General features: G+C 36.3%; 2 protein-coding genes across 2 annotated transcripts; both read right to left on the reverse strand.

Annotated features, from left to right (window-relative positions):
* Nucleotides 1-940: 940 nt before the first annotated feature.
* Nucleotides 941-2113, reverse strand: LOC145066620 (uncharacterized). The gene is made up of 2 exons (XM_079013907.1): nt 1225-2113; nt 941-1164 (listed from the first exon to the last, which is right to left on the reverse strand). The coding sequence occupies exons 1-2, from the start codon at nt 2111-2113 to the stop codon at nt 941-943; spliced, it is 1113 nt and encodes a 370-aa protein (XP_078870033.1).
* A 3284-nt stretch (nt 2114-5397) lies between these two features.
* LOC145068685 (ethylene-responsive transcription factor CRF4-like) lies at nt 5398-6626 on the reverse strand. The gene has a single exon (XM_079015683.1). The coding sequence runs from the start codon at nt 6526-6528 to the stop codon at nt 5500-5502; it is 1029 nt and encodes a 342-aa protein (XP_078871809.1). The 5' UTR covers nt 6529-6626; the 3' UTR covers nt 5398-5499.
* Nucleotides 6627-21309: the final 14683 nt, after the last annotated feature.

Genomic DNA, 21309 nt, shown 5'->3' on the forward strand with positions numbered 1-21309 from the left:
GTTGAACTCACTAAGCGTCATTGCTTACCCCTCTCCGTGTTTAACATTTGCAGGTAATGAGCATCTAGTATAGTCTTATACTGTAGGAAGATTTAGAATAGTTTATACAATTACTTTTGTACTTGGGTTTATGTATGTATATGAATAATAGATTCTTGGGTAGTTATGTAATATACTAAAACTTAGTCGGTTTGTATCCAGTCTTTTGTTATCAAAGTATCAATGTAAAATATTATTTTTGAATATGCATGTAGCATGTTTTGGAGTAACTTGGAGTAACGATGTTTTCAGAAATACGAAAGTTTAGAAAGTTCAGGTTCTTTCAAATACCATATGCATATGAGTCATTCGGGACCTTGTCAAACTCAAAAATCTTTTTCTTAGAGTCATAGGTAGTCCAACCTATCTTTTCCTTTTCAAAAGTCAAGAAAGGTAAAAGTTTCCTATGCTGTTCTTTGCTTATATCCAACGAATGATGTAATGCAGTCAACTTAGCATAAAGTCTCTTTGCAAAATTACAATAAATGTTTCTCTATTTTAGCAGAATACAATTGTCTGTTCTCAAACCATCCCGATCAAAAGTAACATTCTTAAGCTCCAATTCTAAATGATTTATTCTACTTATCTTCGACTCCAACTTTTTTTGTGATTCTAGCAATAATGATTTTGATTTCTCAGCATCTTTACTAACATAAATAAGCATGTCATTAAAGCAAGATAGAGTATTATCGAAATCAGACAAAATATCATCATATGAACTAAAAGGAATATCAAAGGATTCGAGAAGAGTACGTACCTTAGAAGTCACTGGAGACTTATCTACACCAGTAGAAACGAAGTATTTTCCAGTCACCTTCTCTTTGTCCTCACTTTCCTTTTCATACTTAGCAAACATAGTTCCATGCATAGGGTTTCATATTTCCTCATCATCTGATCCAGATCACCAGATTTGGTGTGTTCCATCCCCTTCGCCATTTCCTCTTGCAACCAAAGACATCCCTTTCGTCTTAGCTCTAACCTCTTCTATCCTCTCAATATAATATGCTTTATCCTTTACTTTTTCTTTCTTCTCTTCTCTCTTCCTCAACATGAAATCACTTGCCATATGGTTCGCACCATTACAATAATGACAATCGAAACCAAAGTCACCTTTCAATTTCTTCTCTGGCTTCACAACCTCAGACTTGTTATCTTTTATATCTACCTTCGTCTACTCTCTCATACCCTTCGCATTTGATGAGTTTCCCTTAAAATCACTTTTTCCTTTGAACTTCAAATTGAATGTCTTCTTGAAGAATTTCTTCACTTTATTGTTTGAGTAAAAAGCCACCGCTTCGTTATCAAATTTAACAATCAGACCTACATCTTCTGATCCATCCTTCTCAGCTGATTCGACTTCAGCTTCTCTAACTGTCACCTTCGACACCAGTGCTAGAGGACCTCCCAAATTCATTTTTGTTTCTTCAGCTATTTCTTTGATCTCACTTTCATGAGCCTTCAAAACATTGTAGAGATCACCAAAAGAAAAGTTGTCAAAACTTTGTTCGGTCTTAATCATCAAACTGATATTATGCCATTCTTTACGAAGCCCCATCAAAAAAGTCAAGTTGAATTCAAGAGTAGTACGATTGACTCCATATCGACTACATTTGAAGATTAATTCATTCAGACGATCATAGTAGAGTTCAATATTCTCACATTCCTTTTGTTTGAATTCTCCTAATTCAAGCAGACACTGCTTAATAGAACTTTTTTTTGTCTTCTTGCTACCTTGATACTTATCTTTCAAAGTATCCCAAATCTCTTTAGCCTTTTTGCATCCACAAACATAGTTGTACACCACCGGTGGAAGAGCTCCACGTAGTTCATGCATACAATGTTTTTCATTTGATTTGTATTTGTTAGTTTGAGTAGCAACATCAACAAATGAACCAGCATTTCCGATTTTAGCGCGCATCGAATGACGAAAGTTTCCACTCTTGACACATCGCCATAGATCTTCATCGATCCCAGTCAGATAATTTTCCATCCTATCAGTCCATTGATCATAGTACTCAGGAATCAACATCAGAATTTTGGTTGAAGAACCGAACAGATAAGAAAATCCAGTCATCGTGTTCATGTTGAAGTTCGCGATTAACGTACGGACAGAATTGATGAAAAGCTTCAGAAAGAAGAATTTAAGGAGTAAATCTTCCAGAAATCAATCACCGAACACTCGATTTATCAAACTAAAAGTAGAATCGAATCAAAACAATTGATTAGAAAAGATTTTCAAGATCAAAAGTGCGGAATATTTTTGAATCTAGAATAGTAACTCAAAAACTTTTGAAACAAAGAGAAAATCAAAAATCAATTGCTAGAATCCTACTCGGATACCAAATGTAGTCAATTGCTAGAATCCTACTCGGATACCAAATGTAGTTCGTATTGATCAAGTAAATGAAATGAAATCATAGTTTGAATTGAATGTAGAACACAAGAGTAAATCTAATCCTGATGGCTCAATTAAACTTCTGAAGGTTACAAGAGTGAATAGAGTAAGAACACGAAATGCCCAAAAGTTACTCTATCTCTAGTGTCTATCTATACTTATAGGAATTACAGAAGTTAACAAAAAAAATATGTAATAGCTAAATCTAATAAGCTTCGACATACAAAAGTATCCTTATGAAATATATACAACGAAAGCTGAAATACATACTTCAACACTAAGAAGGACGCATGACACTTTGACACCTCACAACACAATTTGACCTCAACAAAGTTTTATATTTTACTTTTTAATTTATATATATATATATATATATATATATATATATATATATATATATATATATATATCCTAAAAAGTGAAAACGAGATGTTACAATTAAAAATTAAATAATTAAGATTACTAACTAGAAAACGGACCAAATGTGACACTTTTCACTCTACAACTAAAGGGTAAAATCCGAATTAAAAAATAAATTTTGAAAATTAACATAATCATCACTAAAATTAAAACATTCCAACCTATATAGTTTCTTTCTCTCTCCCCAAATCAACACAACTATAATTCACAGTAGAGCTCCTTGTTCTTGTATCTATATATGCATAAACCAAGATCGAGATTACTTTCCTTATTCAAAAACTTCAAGTCAAGAATGTATAACACAAACAATTAATCAAACTATCTCTTTGATTAAATGAGAAAATAACTCAAAACTCAATTTGTGAATGCAATCTCTCTTAACCCTATACAACTAAACAAGATGTATATATAGATTCTAATCTACTGACTTGTAATTAGAATTGTATTAGGATTCTAAAACCAACTTGCTAAAGTCCGTTATAACTTAGTCTCCAAGTCCTACTCGACTTAGGATTCCAACAAAAAGTGTTTGGGGAATTCTTTTTTTTTTTAACATTCAATCCTTAAATACCCAAATCTAATAGATCTAATCCGAAGGATATGAACCGGTCACGCAAAAAAATTTCCATAAAATCATCCGGATTCAAAAAAATCTAGATATTTTCCAATAAAAAAAATCAATCTTCAGATAAATCCGATAATTTTCAACCCAAAACCCAAAATTATCCGGCTCAAATATATCTGGAATGCAATATTAGAAAATATGATTCAATTCGGATTCTAAAAATTACGGTTTCGGATAAACCATACTTTAATGCATCTCTACTCGGATCTCGGATCCGCTAAACAGAAAATATGGTCCAATTGATAGGAGACTTCTTCCTTTTTATCATTTTCTTGCCAGTTTTATTTTATAGAAGTCATGAGAGAGCTTAATTATCGTAGATTTTAATTATTTTCGTCTAGTTTTGGATTTTTTGACGCAACTCATTTGGTTAAGTCGAAAGTACTTAAGATTTACCATGTTTAAAAAAGCCATGTGGCAGGTTCTTCTTCGGCGATCTCCTCAATTTGATTGCCTTTTTTACCCTCTTAAGAACGAACTAACTTCAAAATATGATCGTTGATTTGTACTTTGGTTTTCTGTGTCCTTAATCTTGATTTGTTCAATCATTGTTGCTATCACTCTTATTTAGCATAATACATCGTTGATTCGTTTTAGGCTTTATGTATCATTAATCTTTGAAACACCCCTCATATAAGCTAAACTATTTAATCATTTTTCCAAATATTCAAACATCACTCGCACATAAAAGGTCCCAACATTTCAACTTAAAACATTAAAGTTAAGTTTTAATTATAAGAGGGTCGACAATCATTTATCAAAACAATAGTCAAAAGTGAAACCACTATATAATTTTTTTGGAACGAGCAAGCACCAAGCGGAAGCCTGGGTTCAAGCTCCTTTACAGGGCAAACTCTCATCATTTTTAATGGGATTCCAAAAGAAAATTCTTCATGAGAGGCCACCAATGGGAGTCAAACTCTCCACCTTCCCCTCAATTGTTATAAACTCTATACCTCTTTCCCAACTAGGTTGGGCTTCATTGGTGTGAAACCACGGTATAGACACATTCTAAATATTATTACATTAATATATCCTCCTTCGTGATCATCTATCATGAATAGATGTCGGAAATACATAGATTAAGTGTAGGAAGCCTACTAAATATTATTCAATAAATTTATTTACCAACTAGAAGAAAGTTTGCAATTTATATTCTCTATCACTACAATAGACAGTTAAAAATCAATCAAAAGTTACTACAATAATGATTTTAGTTTCAATCGAAAGTCTATGAGTATGTAATGCGTTTTCTAAGTCAATATTTGTTTTATTAATGAAATATTATTTTAAGAATTAAGTAAAATATGTGTGATAATTCAAAAACTTATAAGTTTGGATATATGTTGATTTGATGGATAAAGATATGAATTTGATTATGCAAAACCATGAGATTATGGAACACATTTTGATCAAATTTTAAATTTATTAAAAGGGTTTGAATGAATGTTGGTTCGCACAAATAACACTATTGCCAAGTCTAGATGGTGCATATTGGTGGAACCTTTTGTTTATTAATTAATTTTTTTTTTATTATTTTAGGCATATTTAATGATTAATGAAGGATCATGACAATAACTAGTGTAAGGAGTATATCTAATGGATTTTTCAACCATAGAGATCAATAGTGTAAAATTTACTCTTACGAAAATAGAAAAAGACAAAACTAAGACCAAATGTATTAACTTTATTGACTAAAATAATTTACTCTTAAAAAACACCAAATGAAGAATAAATTGATATTTTATTAGGTTTTAGTGGATTAGACAGATTTTTGTTAATTTTAAAGACCAAATCTATAATAAATTGATACCAAAAAAATATTTTTTGAAAACTGGAAACTTTTAGACTCAAACTCAAATTCAAAAAAAAAAATGGAAAAGCAAAGGACTTATATATTTTTTGCAGTTTTATCAAATATAAATATAAATATATCTCATATTATCACAAAATTTGATGGATTATAGGCTCCAACAACCTTCAAATCTTTTCAAAAACAATCTAAACCAACAACGCCTTCTTAAAGGTCTTGGAAGTAATTCACCACTTCCAAAGTCGAAAGTGAACCAATATCATAAATTGGATCCTTGAAATTTTCACAAAACGATAAGCTAACATAATTATCAAAATCAATCGGGTCAAGTGACCCGAAATCATCAACCATCATATTAAATGGAGCTCCATCACCAAATTGAGTTAAGTCGGGTGATTGGAAATCGAAAAGATTATTCAAGAATGGCACATCTCCAAAAGGATCCAACCCTGTCTTGTCAACTACTAAATTAGCATTCGGGTCAAGCTCATTAACCGGGTCAAATAGGTTTGTTGACTGACACTCTTCAGCTTCTTTGACCGGTTCAAGTGCTTCTTTTGAGTAACTGTTACTATTGTCGTTATTGGTGCTACTAAACCGGAGAACGGAAGTTGGAGAGAGAAGGTTGTGCGACTCTTCGCTTGAATCATACCCGGACGTCGACGGAATATTGACCGGCGGTGGGTTTTCCTCAATCGGCGGATTGCTAAAGTTTGTCAAAGCATCAGGACCACGGAGTTTAATAGCGGCGTTGTCGTACACCCTGGCAGCCTCCTCCGCCGTTTCATAAGTCCCCAACCACAACCGGACACGTCTCGCCGGATCCCTAATCTCCGCCGCCCACTTACCCCAAGGTCTTTGTCTCACCCCTCTGAACTTCCTCCCATTGTTCACCGGAGTTTTAGTCGTCTTCATTGGCTTCTGTTTAGCTTGAAGACCTGACTCCCTATTTCCAGTCGTCTTCTTGGAGTTCTCAACCTCCACCGCAGTTCTGCACGTCGTTTGTATGTTAATCTCATTGACATACTTCTTTACGCGCCGCCGTACGAAACCTCCGTCCTCTTCTTCACTGGAAGAATCAGTTGCATAAAGATCTGTCATTGATATCCGTACAAGTCTTTCAGGTGGTTTGTTTTCTTGAACGGAAAACTTAGTTGTTATCTCCGGAATCGCCATTGTTATAACTTTTTTATGCTCTGTTTGTTTTATCGGACATAACATGTAGTAGTCATCCATGTCTATTGATTTCAGTTGAATCCAAAAGGGGGGGGGGGGAATTGGTATAACTTGAATAGAAACGATGATCGTTTGAAATTGAAAAAGAATTGAGAAGGAAGAAGACCCAATAGTTGAAAGTTGGTAAGAAACACGAGAAATTGCAGATTTATAGGAGACATCTGAGCTAAAGAACAGTTTTTGGATATTTATTAAATAAATAAAAGAAAAAAAGATATTCAAAAGGAAGATACTATAGTCTCATAGTATATATTAGTTGTTTTATACCGAATGTAAATTAGTTGTCTTATTTTAATTTTTGATTTTGTAAATAAACATGTTCACATTAGACTTTTAAAGAACTAAATAATTAAATGCTATTAAAGTTGCTTTTTGTTTCCAACTATACAACGTACATGTTTTAATAGAAGATTTATTCTATCTTATAAATATATATTTTATACATTTAAATATTAAATAGCTAAATACATATAAAATATCTATTTATAAGATACAATTAGGTATATCATAACCAATTCAAGCAATTTTATGTAACAATAAAAACAAATAAATATGCAAATTTGTTAAAGAAAATCTTTTCAACATTGAAACATATATACTTTTTTCAATTAATTGAAAATACAAGATATTACATTTTGTTGCCCCGCTTCCATATCATAGTATTGAAAACACAAATCATATTGTTCAAAATAATCTCGATGCTAGAAGAGTTAACATTTTTAACGGAATAAACGTAAAAATGATGTAAAAATACTAAATTTGATTTTTATATAAAGTAGAAATTCAACATAGACAATATTACACGATTGGTCATTGTGGTTTTTTGTTGGGTTGAAGATTCGCTAGAGGATTGCGTCATTGGGTTCGGCTTTTAGTCCAATTATTTTGTACTTCGGTTTGGGCTTGTCCAACCGAGAAGCCTTTTAGATTTATTATATAAGTATATGCTTGCATGCATATTAGGTTAACGGTTTAGAGAAATACGATAGCTTTACAGTATTCTTTATCGTTCTTATAAACCTACTAATCCTCTACAGTTGATGTTCTTAATCGAGCTCTTCTGAGGGTTTTGTTTTAATCATTCGACTCGTTTGATTCATTCTTGACTTGTTCTTTATTTTCGTGTTCTTGTTGTTTAGTATTTATTTACCTGTTTAAGATCTAATCGATCTTCAAGATTAATTTCTAATCTCATCAATTGGTATCAGAGCAGGAGACTGTGTAATCGATACACACCTTTTCTGTGAAAAGGTTTCAATTAGGGTTTTCCGCAATTACTGATATTTATTGAGCCGTCATCTCATTATTGACGTATCTTGATATTTATTGTTTTGCCCTAATCGGATTTATTACAAGTCTGATCTTTAAACAGGTTATTCGATCATAATGGACGAGTCGCAATCGAATCCCATCAATATTTCCAACAGCATCGGTTCAACCACGAAGATTCCAATCCTATATACCCATGATTATGAAGTCTGGGCGCATCACTTCGAAGATTACGTTATAGGATCTGAGGATAATGGATACCTCATATGGGAAGCAATCATTAATGGACCTTTTTCTCATTCTGCAACGTCAAGGATTATTAAAACTCAAAAGGAGTATAATGATCTGCTGAAGGATGTCAAAGATATTGCGCAAGATGAAAAGGATAAATTTCAGTGTAATATCAAGGCATTAAGATTGATAAGATTCGCCCTTCAGTCCGACACCTTCAGGTTGGTCAGCTCATGCACGACGGCAAAGGAAGTTTGGGATAGACTTCGCGAACTGTACTCTACAGACGAGGATCTTGAACATTCTATCTAAACCTTGCTCTTATCTGAGTTTGGAGAATTCAGGCAAGGAGCAGAAGAAACTGTGAGCCAGACGTTCGATCGCTTCAATCATCTTCTCAGCAGGATGATCAAACATGACATCGAAAGGAAGCTTATCGAGCAGAAGGTTACGTTCTTAAATGGTCTAAGGTCAGAATGGAGAGCAGTGGTGTCAACAGTTAAAGCCCATGAACAATTTAAATCATACTCTTTGGCGAAACTAGTGGGTATTCTTAAGTCACAGGAGAAGATTGTGCTGCAGGAAAAGAACGTCGTTTCAAGCCTAGGTTCGCTGGCCCTCCTGTCAAAAAGTAAAGCTGTGATGGAGGATGAAGACCTCAACTTGGAGGAGTATGACCTCACGTCTGAGGATTATGCTATGATGGTGTCTAACCCCAAGAGGTTCATTAAGAAAAGATTCCCCAGCAACAAAAACCGGAACTGGCAGGGGAGTTATAGTTCAGAAAAGGTTAACAATGAACCGAAGGTTGAAGAGCCCAAGAAGGAACCGAAGGCAGATGGTGATTCTGGAGTAAGCTGTTACTACTGTGGTGGGAAAAACCACTATGCTAAGGATTGTGTCCTTAAAAGGATGGCTGAAAAGGACGAGGAAAAGGATGAGGAAGCCTTGTTGCAGAAAAGGCTTGATGAGATGAGAAAGAAGAAATCTACCGCTAACCCTTCCATGAATGCTCTAATTGTGCAGGGTTCGGTTGCTGATGACGAGTTCGGTAGCGTGGAAGTTTGGTCAACCGACTCAGAAGACGATGAAGTGAGGAAGCCTACTCATGGAAAGGCTTGTATGGCAAAGGAGGAGAGCAATGGAGGAAGGTGCTTCATGGTGTCCGATGTATCTCAGATGAGGGGATACAACACTGATGGTGGAAGCAATGAACCGAAGGAGCAGCAGGATATGTGCTTTACGGCCAAACCGCTCAGCATGCAGTTCAACGAGCTCGATGAACTGATCAAGAAGGTACAATCGGTTTTCGTTTCATTTAAAGTACCACAATCCTCATATGAGAAAGAACTAAAAAATGTTAATACAAGAATCTCTCATCTAGATAGTAGTCTAACTCAAACACGAGTCACCAATTCTAACCTAACTGATCAATTAAGCAGGGTGTCTTCGAAGAGTGAGGAGCGGCGCATGTGGATCGAGTTGAAGGAGTCTGAATTAGTCAAAATAAAAGACGAAAACATTTATTTACAAAGAGACAATTTAAAATGTTTTTTGTTTAATTGCAAAACGTCTTTATTCTAATATCACTCAGCTTCACTTGGACTGTGAAATAGGCCAAAAGATCCATCGCATGATTTTGCCCTTCCTTGAGTTTAAGGAGGATGAAATCGATGCTGAAGCTTATAACTGTGAGAGTGTGATATCATCTGATGACGTCAATCCAACCTATATGTATGGACTGGACAAAATTGAATCTTTCATTAAATCCAAGGACCACAAGGACATGCTCAAAAACCTTTTGGATGAAAATGATAGACTTAAACTGAGAACCGAAACCATACAAAAATTTGACTTTTTAAACGCCATCTTGAGCTCAGAAAACAAAATAGATGTTGAAAATGCATCTGAGCTTAATGAGGACGACAACATGAGTGAAATTTCTGTAGAGGACACGGTTGACTGCTCAGAATTTGTAAAAAACGAACCTGAAAACCACAAGAATCTAATTTCTGAAAATTCAGTGGAGTTCGCTCGATTGTCCCAACAAAAGTCCCCGATCTTAGCAGAGAAAGCGGTTGTATATCAAAAGGTCAGGACCACTCCAAATCAAGTCTACAAGGTCACTGGAGTAACCAAACATCAGACCGCTGAACTCACAGCTATTGTGAACGAAGACAATGCTGATGGCTGCGATGAGTACTTCTGGTCAGCTCCAATAGATAATGCAAATGAAACGGTAGGCTTATCAGAAAGAACCTCATGGATGAGTAAAGGTAGATACATACCAGAGCCCTTGAATAAGCCGGATAATTTCGATGAGCCAAGCACTAGTGGTACGAAAGACATTCCTCAAGAGAATGGAAGTTCGACAAAAGAAGACGTTCCCTCTAGTTCCTCAGTTCAAAGTGAAACTCCCATTGCTCAAAGTGAACCAGCCAAGGAGAAACCGAAAGCTAAAGCCAATATTCATCATCAACCGAAGCATATGAGGAATAAGAAACGTGAAAGGAACCAGAGATACAGGAAGAATCTCTCTGAAAGGAAACAATTCTGGAAATCCCAGAATGCATATTTCTCACATCAAGACAAGAATCTGAAGTTTGAGAACAATCCTGTCAAAAGGCATGAGAGCCACAACAACCGAAAGCCAAGGTTCGGTTTAGAAGAGAATACAAACCGAAAGCAAAAAGGTCAAAAGCACCGTGTTGTCGATTAGCGAATGTTCTGACCCGATCACAATTGAAGGCAAAACAGACATCCTTATTTTTCAAAGGTTGAGTTTTGTATGTTTAACTCATTCGTATCAAAAGTTGAACCGAAGACAGTTAACACTGCTCTCGATCACTCCGATTGGGTTCAAGCAATGCAAGACGAACTGAACGAATTTGAAAGGAACAAAGTCTGGCGCCTCATTCCAACTCCTCCAGATGCCTCGGTTGTTGGTCTCAAATGGGTCTTTAGGAATAAAATGGACAAGGAAGGGAATGTTATAAGGAACAAAGCTCGTCTGGTAGTAAAGGGATATTGTCAGGAGGAAGGGATTGATTATGAAGAAACTTTCGCTCCCGTAGCTAGGCTGGAATCTGTTAGAATATTTCTTGCTTATGCTGCCCACAAAAACTTTGAACTTTTCCAAATGGACGTCAAGTGTGCATTTCTTAATGGAGAACTCAAAGAAACCGTGTATGTGGAGCAACCTCCTGGGTTCGTGAACGAAAAGTATCCAAATCATTGCTACATTCTGGATAAAGTTGTGTATGGCCTCAAACAAGCTCCGAGAGCCTGGTATGAAACGCTAACTAAATTCTTAAAGATGTCTAAATTCAAACAAGGTTCGGTTGACCCAACCTTCTTTCGCAAAAAGGAAGGTAACCACCTTATGATAGTTCAAATTTATGTCGATGACATCATCTTTGGCTCTACGAATCCCAGCCTAACAGCTGAATTCAGAAAGCTGATGGAGACTAAATTTGAAATGAGCTCAATGGGTCCTATTAACTTTTTCCTTGGTTTAAATATTAGACAGGGACCCGAAGGCATCTTTATCAATCAGGAAGCTTACACGAAGACTCTCCTAGCAAAGTTTGGTATGATGGGAGACTCCAAAGTCAAAGTCCCAATGGCATTCGACACCAAGCTAACTCCATCTCTAGACAAACCGGCCATTGATATCACGCTCTATCGTCAAATGATAGGCTCACTAATGTATCTTACTGCTAGCAGGCCTGACATCATGTTTTCTGTGTGTTATTGTGCTCGATTTCAGGCAAACCCACGCGAACCTCACATGCTTGCAGTGAAGAACATTCTACGCTATCTCAAGCGAACCACCTCCTTAGGTCTATGGTATCCTTCCAACTCAGGCTTCTTCGTTCAAGCCTATTCAGATGCTGACCTTGGAGGATGTGGACTCGACAGAAAAAGCACCACTGGGGGCTGTCAATTCCTTGACGGGAAGTTGGTCAGCTGACAATCCAAGAAACAAACATGCGTGTCGTTGTCTACTGCCGAAGCGGAATACATAGCCGTTGCATCCTACACCTCCCAAGTGATTTGGATCCAGAGTCAACTTCGAGACTATGGACTCAATATGAAGAAGATCCCACTATATTGTGACTCTGAAAGTGCAATTAGGATCTGTCATAACCCAGTGCAACACTCTAAAACCAAACACATAGCACTGAGGTATCACTTCATCAAAGATCACGTGGAAGATGGAAACGTCGAAGTTCACTTCGTAAGAACCACTGATCAACTGGCTGACGTCTTTACCAAAGCTCTTCCTGAAGCATCATTCAACAGAATACTGCAAGGGCTAGGTATGATGGAATCAGAGTCAGTACCTCACACTACCTCTCAACCTCAAACGTAAGAAGCGTAATTAATCGAACGTTCAGGTTCGGTTAAATCATCTGACTCGCTCATCACCACAAAGGTAGTTTTCTTGGTTGTATATTTCTTGTACAAAGTTGTTTATCTTATTGTTAAAAGTATTTTCTGAATGCTTGTCTAAATTCCTTGGTTTTCTAAAATTTTCCAAAACCGAAACCTACCGAAGGTTCGGTTCGGTTTCTCAAAATTTTCCAAAACCGAAACCTACCGAAGGTTCGGGTTCGGTTTTTCAAAATTTTCTTGAACTGAAACCAACCGAACGCTCGGGTTCGGTTTTTCAAAATTTTCTTGAACCGAAACCAACCGAACGCTCGGGTTCGGTTTTTCAAAATTTTCTTGAACCGAAACCAACCGAACGCTCGGGTTCGGTTTTTCAAAATTTTCTTGAACCGAAACCAACCGAACGCTCGGGTTCGGTTTTTCAAAATTTTCTTGAACCGAAACCAACCGAACGCTCGGGTTCGGTTTTTCAAATTTTTCCCAACCGAAACCAACCGAACGTTCGGGTTCGGTTTTTCAAAGTTTTTCAAAGTTTTTTTTTCTTTGCTTATTTTTTTTATCTTTTATTTTTCTTTTAATTTTTTTTATTTCTTTAATATATCTCAAAAACTCCAAAAATATTTTTCTCTTTTAATTTTGTTTGTGTGTTCGTTCGTTTATGGGGATATAATTGTTGGATTACTTAAGTGTCCCTAGAAGCATGCTGTTGTATGTGTCCCAAGCCTCATAAGATTTTGAATAATAGCCTTCATGACCTGGTATAAACAAACCTTGTCTTCCCAATAAGGCTACCACATTTATTCTAATCGTGAGCTACCTCACTCTCTTCTCACATGAGCTAAGAGTTTTCTGCTTGGTCCTTATTTTCGCAGCAGAGGTACTTTATCTTCTTACACCATCTCCTTTATATTTCTCCATTACATTCGTTTCATCAACGTAACCCTTGAGACTCTCAGAAATTACCACTGAGGTTTATGGTTACACAACAACTGTGTTTATGATCTTAGTTTCGTGCCACTACGAGCTGAGTAAAACCCAAAATTCAACACCAAATCTGAATTGACGGTGAACAATTAATTTGCTCAAGTTTTCACCAAAGGATTGACGAATGTACCTTCATGAAATCTCAAGTTTTATTTTGTGTGATTCCTATGAAATTGTTAAACACCATAACATTTCTTCCCTTGGGATCCAGTTTTTAATTTTTTTTTTTTTTTTTGAGATTTTATATTTTCCAAGCCAATTTAAAATTAATTCCTACCTACTTGTTCAATAGACTACACTGGTCTCACAAGTACTTTGTTCACTTTCTTTCTTATTTCAAGATTAGAATTGTTGAATCAAAGCGAAAGTCACCCTTAAGTAGCCTAATTAAAAAAAGCCTTTCAACATTTATTAACAAATGCTTGATCGTCATTCAACGGGAAACCACATTAGCACTTTGAGGTCTCTCTTGACCTTGAAGGAAGAGATTCGTGTCCGGGATCATTAGTTTCGTGTCCTTATTGACATCACAGTCATTCCTAAAAAGAGTTGCTTTATTTCTTTTCTTTTCACACTCTTTGCACGAAAACCTTTGATTTTCCAAAATTCTGTTACTAATTAATTTCAGGCTAATTTATTGCATTGGTGGTTAATTATTAAGACGTGGTCAACAATCATCCACGTGGGCAATTTATTTAAAAGAAGCGATTCAAAAAGATAAGATGCAGGGTTGCTGACTCAGGCGGGAAATAAAGGATTGAATTTCAACCGGTGGTAAAAAGGGGCGCGTGTGAATTTGAAACACCCACTCTTTTACTGACAAAGTGGACGCGTGTGTGAATTTCAAACGATTTCTCTCTGGCACTTAAAGGCGCGTGAGGATTTGAAACGGTTTGTTCTGAAACGGCGCTTGTTGGGCGGCGTGATCCTAGGAATCTGACACTCTCTCTCCTACGTGATTATCGCATGCCTCAACTGTCACGCATCTGTCATTCCTGGAAACCTTTTCGTATTTCCATAGAAGATTTGAACAGATTTTTCTCTCTCCTTACAATCACTATAAAAGGCAGTCTACACTCCCATTTACCTCTTTACTGCATCCGAAATTTCAAAAGAGCAAAAACTCCCAAAAGCTTACCTGTTCATCATCTTCTTCAACCTTCAACAATGGCAGAATCATCCTCAGTCCATGCTACCTCACACATCCTTCCCATTCGTCCACAACAATGCTTGGTGATCGATCTAAACCCTCTGGCGTACGACTCCTATATGTCGCCGATTATCGAGTGCCTGAAATACTCCCAAATCGCTCCTGCTCTCTCCAGGATTGAGTTTGTGCCAATGGAGGTTCTCTCGCAGGTGTATGCGACTGCCTATTACGACAAAGCAGTCGAGCGGGTGTTCTTCGAGGTTGCTGATCACAAGACCTCCATTTCTCGACAACGATTTGGTACTTTGCTTGGCTTGGCTACTGACCCATCAAGAATCAATCCGGAGACGATTCCGGTTGGGCATCTTTACAACATGTTCTATAACATGGGGTACACGGAGGCGCTCACCTCCGTTGCGAAGTTCAAGAAATCCTGCTTGCCGCCGCAGTGGAACGGCATGTTCACAGTCCTCTTCAAGGGCTTATCTGAACAGAGCTCAGGATCCGATGGTGCTAGTCGACTGTTCTTGTTGATTATGTACGCAATTTACAACAGAGTCAACCTAGACTTTGGGTTGGTCCTCTGGCAACAGCTCATCCAGAGCCTTTCTTCTTCATCACGACATTCTGAGGTGTCGTTTGCCCGGTTCTGGATTCTCATCACCAAATGGGCGATGGATAAGTTGGATATTCCCACTGCTGCTGGTGCATCGATGTCTTCGGTCGGTACTTTTCATACCACGAAGATCATCGTCTCTGATGCATCTAAGTTTGCATTCATTGGCTCCATTCCGGAGACAATGTATGGCAATGTTCCCTCTGACAGCAGGCTGATCCGGACGATCAAGGAGTTCAAACCGACTGGACCTAGGCAACTTACACCGGAAATGCTAAAGTCCATCCATGATGCTGACAAACCGGTTAACAGGGGCAAAAAGGCGGAAAAAGGTAAGCAAGTGACCAAAGCTCCTAAAGGTCCTTCTCCCAGGAAGAGGAAACAAACAAAACCTGCCCAGTCACCGCAACCGAAAAGAAGGAAGACTCAACCGAAGCGAAAGCTTGTAATCCCTTCTTCTTCGAGTGACTCAGAAGGCGAGAGTTCGGATTCGGATGGCTCTCAAAGAGGCGAAACTCCTCCAAGAGGCAACACCCCACCCCAATCTCCTACCCCAAATTCACCCACTCAAACAATCCCTACTTCCATTCCCACCATAACCCCCACTACCACTATTCCATCAACCTCTTTCCCTATACCACCACCCATTTTCACTGATACAACTACCACAACAACTGCAAAAGGTTACAACCAACGTAGCTGATACGGGGGTTCATACCAGTGCAACCGAAACACCACCTGTAACCGAAACCCCACCCGTAACCGAACCACCTCAAACCGAAACCCAGCATACAACCGAACCTACCCACACTCAACCACCACCCGAAACTACCCCACCCAACACTCAACCTAAACCTACTAAAACAACCACACCCCCAGCTTCACCACCCCCACCATCTCCAAATCATGCCTCTGATGGAGATAACCCGTTTCTTGGCGGAGAAAACATGACCTTCGATTCAGTCTACTTTAGTCCGTTTCAGGTTCAAAGTGATGAAGAGGATGATGCTCCAGTGACAAAGAAACATCTAAAGGAGCTAAACGAGAAGGTTGACTTACTTCTTGCGTCATCCACCAATTCTCAATCCACTCTCTCTGAAGCCGCTCTTCAGAAGCTTGTTGATGCCTTCTCCAGGGCTCAGCATGATTTGGTAGCTTCAGCCACAGCCGCCATAGACGCCTCTACAAAAGCCTGTGAGGCAGCGACCGCAAAAGTCGATAAACTATTCTCAGACGCTTCTACCCTGTTGAAGTCCTTACAGGAGAGCGCTGATGCCACCAAGACAACTTTGGAACCGATTGTTCAGCAATTAGCAAAGTTCGTCTCAACGGAGTTGACCTCGTTCGCTACCCTTCGCCAAACCATAAGCGACGACAACTCGGCCCTTCGTGCCTCCATTGATGAACGCCTCGCTAAGTTACAAGAGGATCTTGCAACTGAAAACTCTTTAATGGACGTTCTGGCAAGCAAAACCACCGCCCTAAAGGTCAAGAGCACTCAACTTTCAAACTCACAGCAACAGCTTGAAGCTCTTCGATCCGAACGGGAGGTTATTAAGACATGTGTTTCGGATGTACACGCTGCTCTATCCAACATCCTAGAAGCACACGATCCGATTCTCAACCATTCGGTGAGGCGAACCCTTGTTGAAAAACTTGCTCCTGCCTTGGACCTTCTCAGCAAAATCGAAGGTTTACCTAGTTTCGTGTCCGATCCGAAACAAGGGGGAGAAGTGAAGTCCAGATCGAAACCACCTCCTTCCTCCAAAGCTACTCACACAACCAAACCACCTCCGACTGGTCAAGCTTCGGGTTCGGGTGTCAAGGATAAAGGGAAAAACATAGCTGAGGAAGAAGATGAAGATGAAGATACTGAAACCATTGCGGACATGTTGAAACGTAAAAACAGTCGCAATGTTGATGAAGATGTCAATCGTGTGGCGCGAGAGGCTGAAGAAGCCGAACACAAGCAGAAAGAAGCTCACGATCTCCTTGAGAGCAGGAAGACTCTCTTCCCTGCCTGGACTCGGGAGCGAATGATTAAGGAGGTCATAGATACTCCTAGCATCCTATGGCTCGAGCCGGTGATCTCGTTCGACTGCTATAACTCTGTCGATTCGCAGTTCGACATGTCGTTGACTCGAAAGGCGTTTATCTTCCACGCCTTCTCAAATATTTTTGAAGTCCCTCATCCGAACCCTGAGGTTGATAGGGAGCTGATCGAATTCTATCTGAAGGCTGCTCGTCCTCAGTATCTAACATGGAGCGCCCAGAAGATAGTAAATGTTCGGGTATTGAAGCCTTACACCGAAGGAAGATTCATTAATGTTCGGTTCAAGGTAATTCGAGGATCTGCAAGAACTGAACATTTTATATCCCTGGCAGATCTACCGAACCTAAATCCTCATGATTGGATTGTTTTGCATAACATCCTCTTGACGAATGAAGCTGAATATGGTCCGATTATAGACCATCTCAAAAGGATGTTAGTATGTTACATCATGGAGGTAGCCCTAATGGATCAGGAGGTAGCCATTGTCTTCAAGAAGAAACCAAAGATAGCTCCTGTGGGATCGGCCAGTGATCTCAATCAAATGAAGATGGGCAAGATCGACCCGAGACGCAATTCGGTCATGTTCACTAGAGCAGAAGGACAGAAATGTCTCTTTGCTTTAGCTGACAAACATCTTTACACCACTGCTTGTCTAGAGCATGTGTTGTCGATCATCCGAAGGTGTAAAGAGAATGCAGCGGATGATGTTAAGTACTTCAACGACATGATCCAATGGTACATTAGGTTTAGACAGACGATACTGGCTCTTATCTTGCGTCTGTTTAATACCGTGAAGAAGAAAGTGTCTGCCTCCGCTGCTGGCCCAAGTAACAAGTGAAGATCTCGCTCCAATTGACGCAAAGGGGGAGATTGTTGGGTTGAAGATTCGCTAGAGGATTGCGTCATTGGGCTCGGCTTTTAGTCCAATTATTTTGTACTCCGGTTTGGGCCTGTCCAACCGAGAAGCCTTTTAGATTTATTATATAAGTATATGCTTGCATGCATATTAGGTTAACGCTTTAGAGAAATACGATAGCTTTACAGTATTCTTTATCGTTCTTGTAAACCTACTAATCCTCTACAGTTGATGTTCTTAATCGAGCTCTTCTGAGGGTTTTGTTTTAATCATTCGACTCGTTTGATTCATTTTTTATTTTCGTGTTCTTGCTGTTTAGTATTTATTTACCTGTTTAAGATCTAATCGATCTTCAAGATTAATTTCTAATCTCATCATTTTTCATAACCAACTCGTCGAACACGTCTATTAAAACTCCTACGTTTTCATCAAATAGAATTAGAATCGCCTTCATCTCCTCGAACCACCGCCGATGTCATCTCACATAGCCATTTTTGTCTTCATCTTCTCTGATTCTCAAATCTCCACCTGTGCCACCTCTACATTCGCCACCTCTTTCTCTTTATAAAACCATCATTTTCAGATGGAAAATATAAAAGACTGGTTCAACCATATTTTGAGTAAGAAAAGAAAAAGACTACGAAAAAGAGATATGAAATGCAACTGTAGTTTGTGAAGAAAAAGACCGGTTCAACCATATATATATATATATATATATATATATATATATATATATATATATATATATATATATATATATATATATATATATATATATATATAAATGGTAAGTTATAGTTTGTGAAGAATAACTTAGTTAATAATATACCATTCTGAATATTCTGAATGACAATATAAAATGAACTCAATGCATGAAGTATAATTTAAATCCCTTAATTTTGTATAATCTATCATTTTCAACCCTTCTATTTTATAAAATAATATTTTCACCTCTTTACTTTTCAAAATATCAATTTCAGCCTCTCCATCTTTAACTTTGTAAAATACCATTTTCACCACCTTTGTTTTCTAAGCTTTTATATCTATCTATATAGTCTTCTAATTTGTAAAACACATTTTTCCGCCCCTCTTTTTTTTAAATGTTAGTTTGACTCTTTTAACTTTGAATTTTGTAAAATGTCAATCTTATCACCTTTATTTTTTAAATTATCGTGTTTATCCCATGTAGTATATGTAATATGATTTTCTTTATTTTCTTTATGTAGGTGTATGTATAAATTAAAGGTGGTCAACGTTTGGACGTATTAAAAGTCGAGTTTGTATATGTTTCGAGTTAAAAAAAAATTATGTTTTCGTCGTTATTTTAATGTACGTTTTCTACATATGAGTCAAGTCATATATAATACGTTTTTTATTATTTGAATTTTCATTTGATCAACTTGAACTTTGTAAAATGTAACTCTTACCACTTTCATTTTCTAAACTTTCGTATTTATCACCCGTAGTGTGTGTGTGTGTGTATATATATATATATATATATATATATATATATATATATATATATATGATTTTCTATTATCTTATATGTATGAGAATGCAAGAAAGTGTGATATGTTATATTGATTTAATCAATTCTCACATCTAATACGTAACAAAAACACGTAAAACCTCGTGGAAAAGCACGAACTCAATAACTAGTTAAATGAACCATTGAATATCTAAAATTGCCAAGCATATTCTATAAAACTCAATTAATAAATTCTTGGTGGGTAGGGTTTTAACAAAAATCAATAAATAGATACTTTTTCATATGAGAAATAAATTTGTTAATTTATTACAATATTTTTGAAAAACAAAAAATAAGAATCTTTGTTATTTTATCGGTTTAACCAAACAATTTTAATTTGTGCTAAATACTCGCTCACTTTTCTAAAAAATAAAAAATTTATTCCAAAAAAAAATATGATATTTAAATGTCACTCAAACATGTAATGCTTTTTTTTTTTTTTTTTTTTTTTTTGTTTTTTTGTAAAAAAACTAACCTTATTTTCAAAAGTAAAAATAAAATATCATGGCTACCATTATCCGTTTTTTGTTTTGTTTAACTTCTTTAGGGCTTATTTTTCAAAAAAGCTAATACATCAAAAGTTATAATCTTTTTTTCCTTGTATAAAACATATATATATATATATATATATATATATATATATATATATATATATATATATATATATATGGTTAGGTTATTTTGTTTCTAGTAAGTATTGTATGCCTTAATGTACATATCTGGACCATCGGATGAAATATAATCAAAGGTCATGATCTGATGGTCTATGATAGTATAATATGGTAACATGTATCATATAATCACACAAATTTTAGCAAAATGGTATTTTGGTCAATTAATCTATTTTAAAAAGAAATTTTCGGATTTTAAGGGATCATTAATTCCCTTATTTTTGAAAATTCTGAATTTTTTAAATTAATTCAAATTAAATTTTAATATTACTTTTACTAATAACCGATTTTATTTTGTCAGAATGACAAAAAGTCAACAATAAACTAGTAAATATATTTGCGGTTTTATTCTTGCAGAATATTGTTTCATTCAAAATACTTTTTTATATTAAACATGATTAAAGAATTATACAACATATTATCAAGAATAACATTTTCTAAAGAATATAGATTTTATTCTTTAAGAATCACTATTTACATTCATCCGTAAACAAAAAGACTAAGCAATTATTACAATTATTCTCAAAAAATTATGACCAATAATGGTTTAAGGATTACATTTATTCTTAAAGATTAAAGCTAAAAATGGTTAAAAAAGAAAAAAGAAAACATCAAAATATTAAAAATATTCCATGTTTTCTTAGAATACAAATATCGTTCTCCATGTTTTCTTTATATTCCACATTAATGGTAACCTCTTCAAAACCTAAATTCACAAGGAAAACATAATCAACTTTCAAATATTAAAAATTCCAGTGCATTAATTAGAATAAAACAATAGATTCTAATAGAATGTGATATACATTCAAATACAATATAACTATAATTTCTACAAACCAACATTAACAATCATCCTTAAACTTGCAATGTATATTATTATGAAAGAATGTAATGTTTCATTATTTAGGATGTCATTCTATAAGAATCGAGACGAATAACAAGAATAGAAACCAATTTTATTCTCACGGAATATAGTACATAATGAACTTAAATCTTAGTATTTTCTTCTATATGCATAAACATTCTGA

Source organism: Lactuca serriola, chromosome 8 (genome assembly GCF_051521515.1).
Source record: "Lactuca serriola cultivar US96UC23 chromosome 8, Lser_US96UC23_V15, whole genome shotgun sequence".
Lineage (NCBI taxonomy): Eukaryota > Viridiplantae > Streptophyta > Magnoliopsida > Asterales > Asteraceae > Lactuca > Lactuca serriola.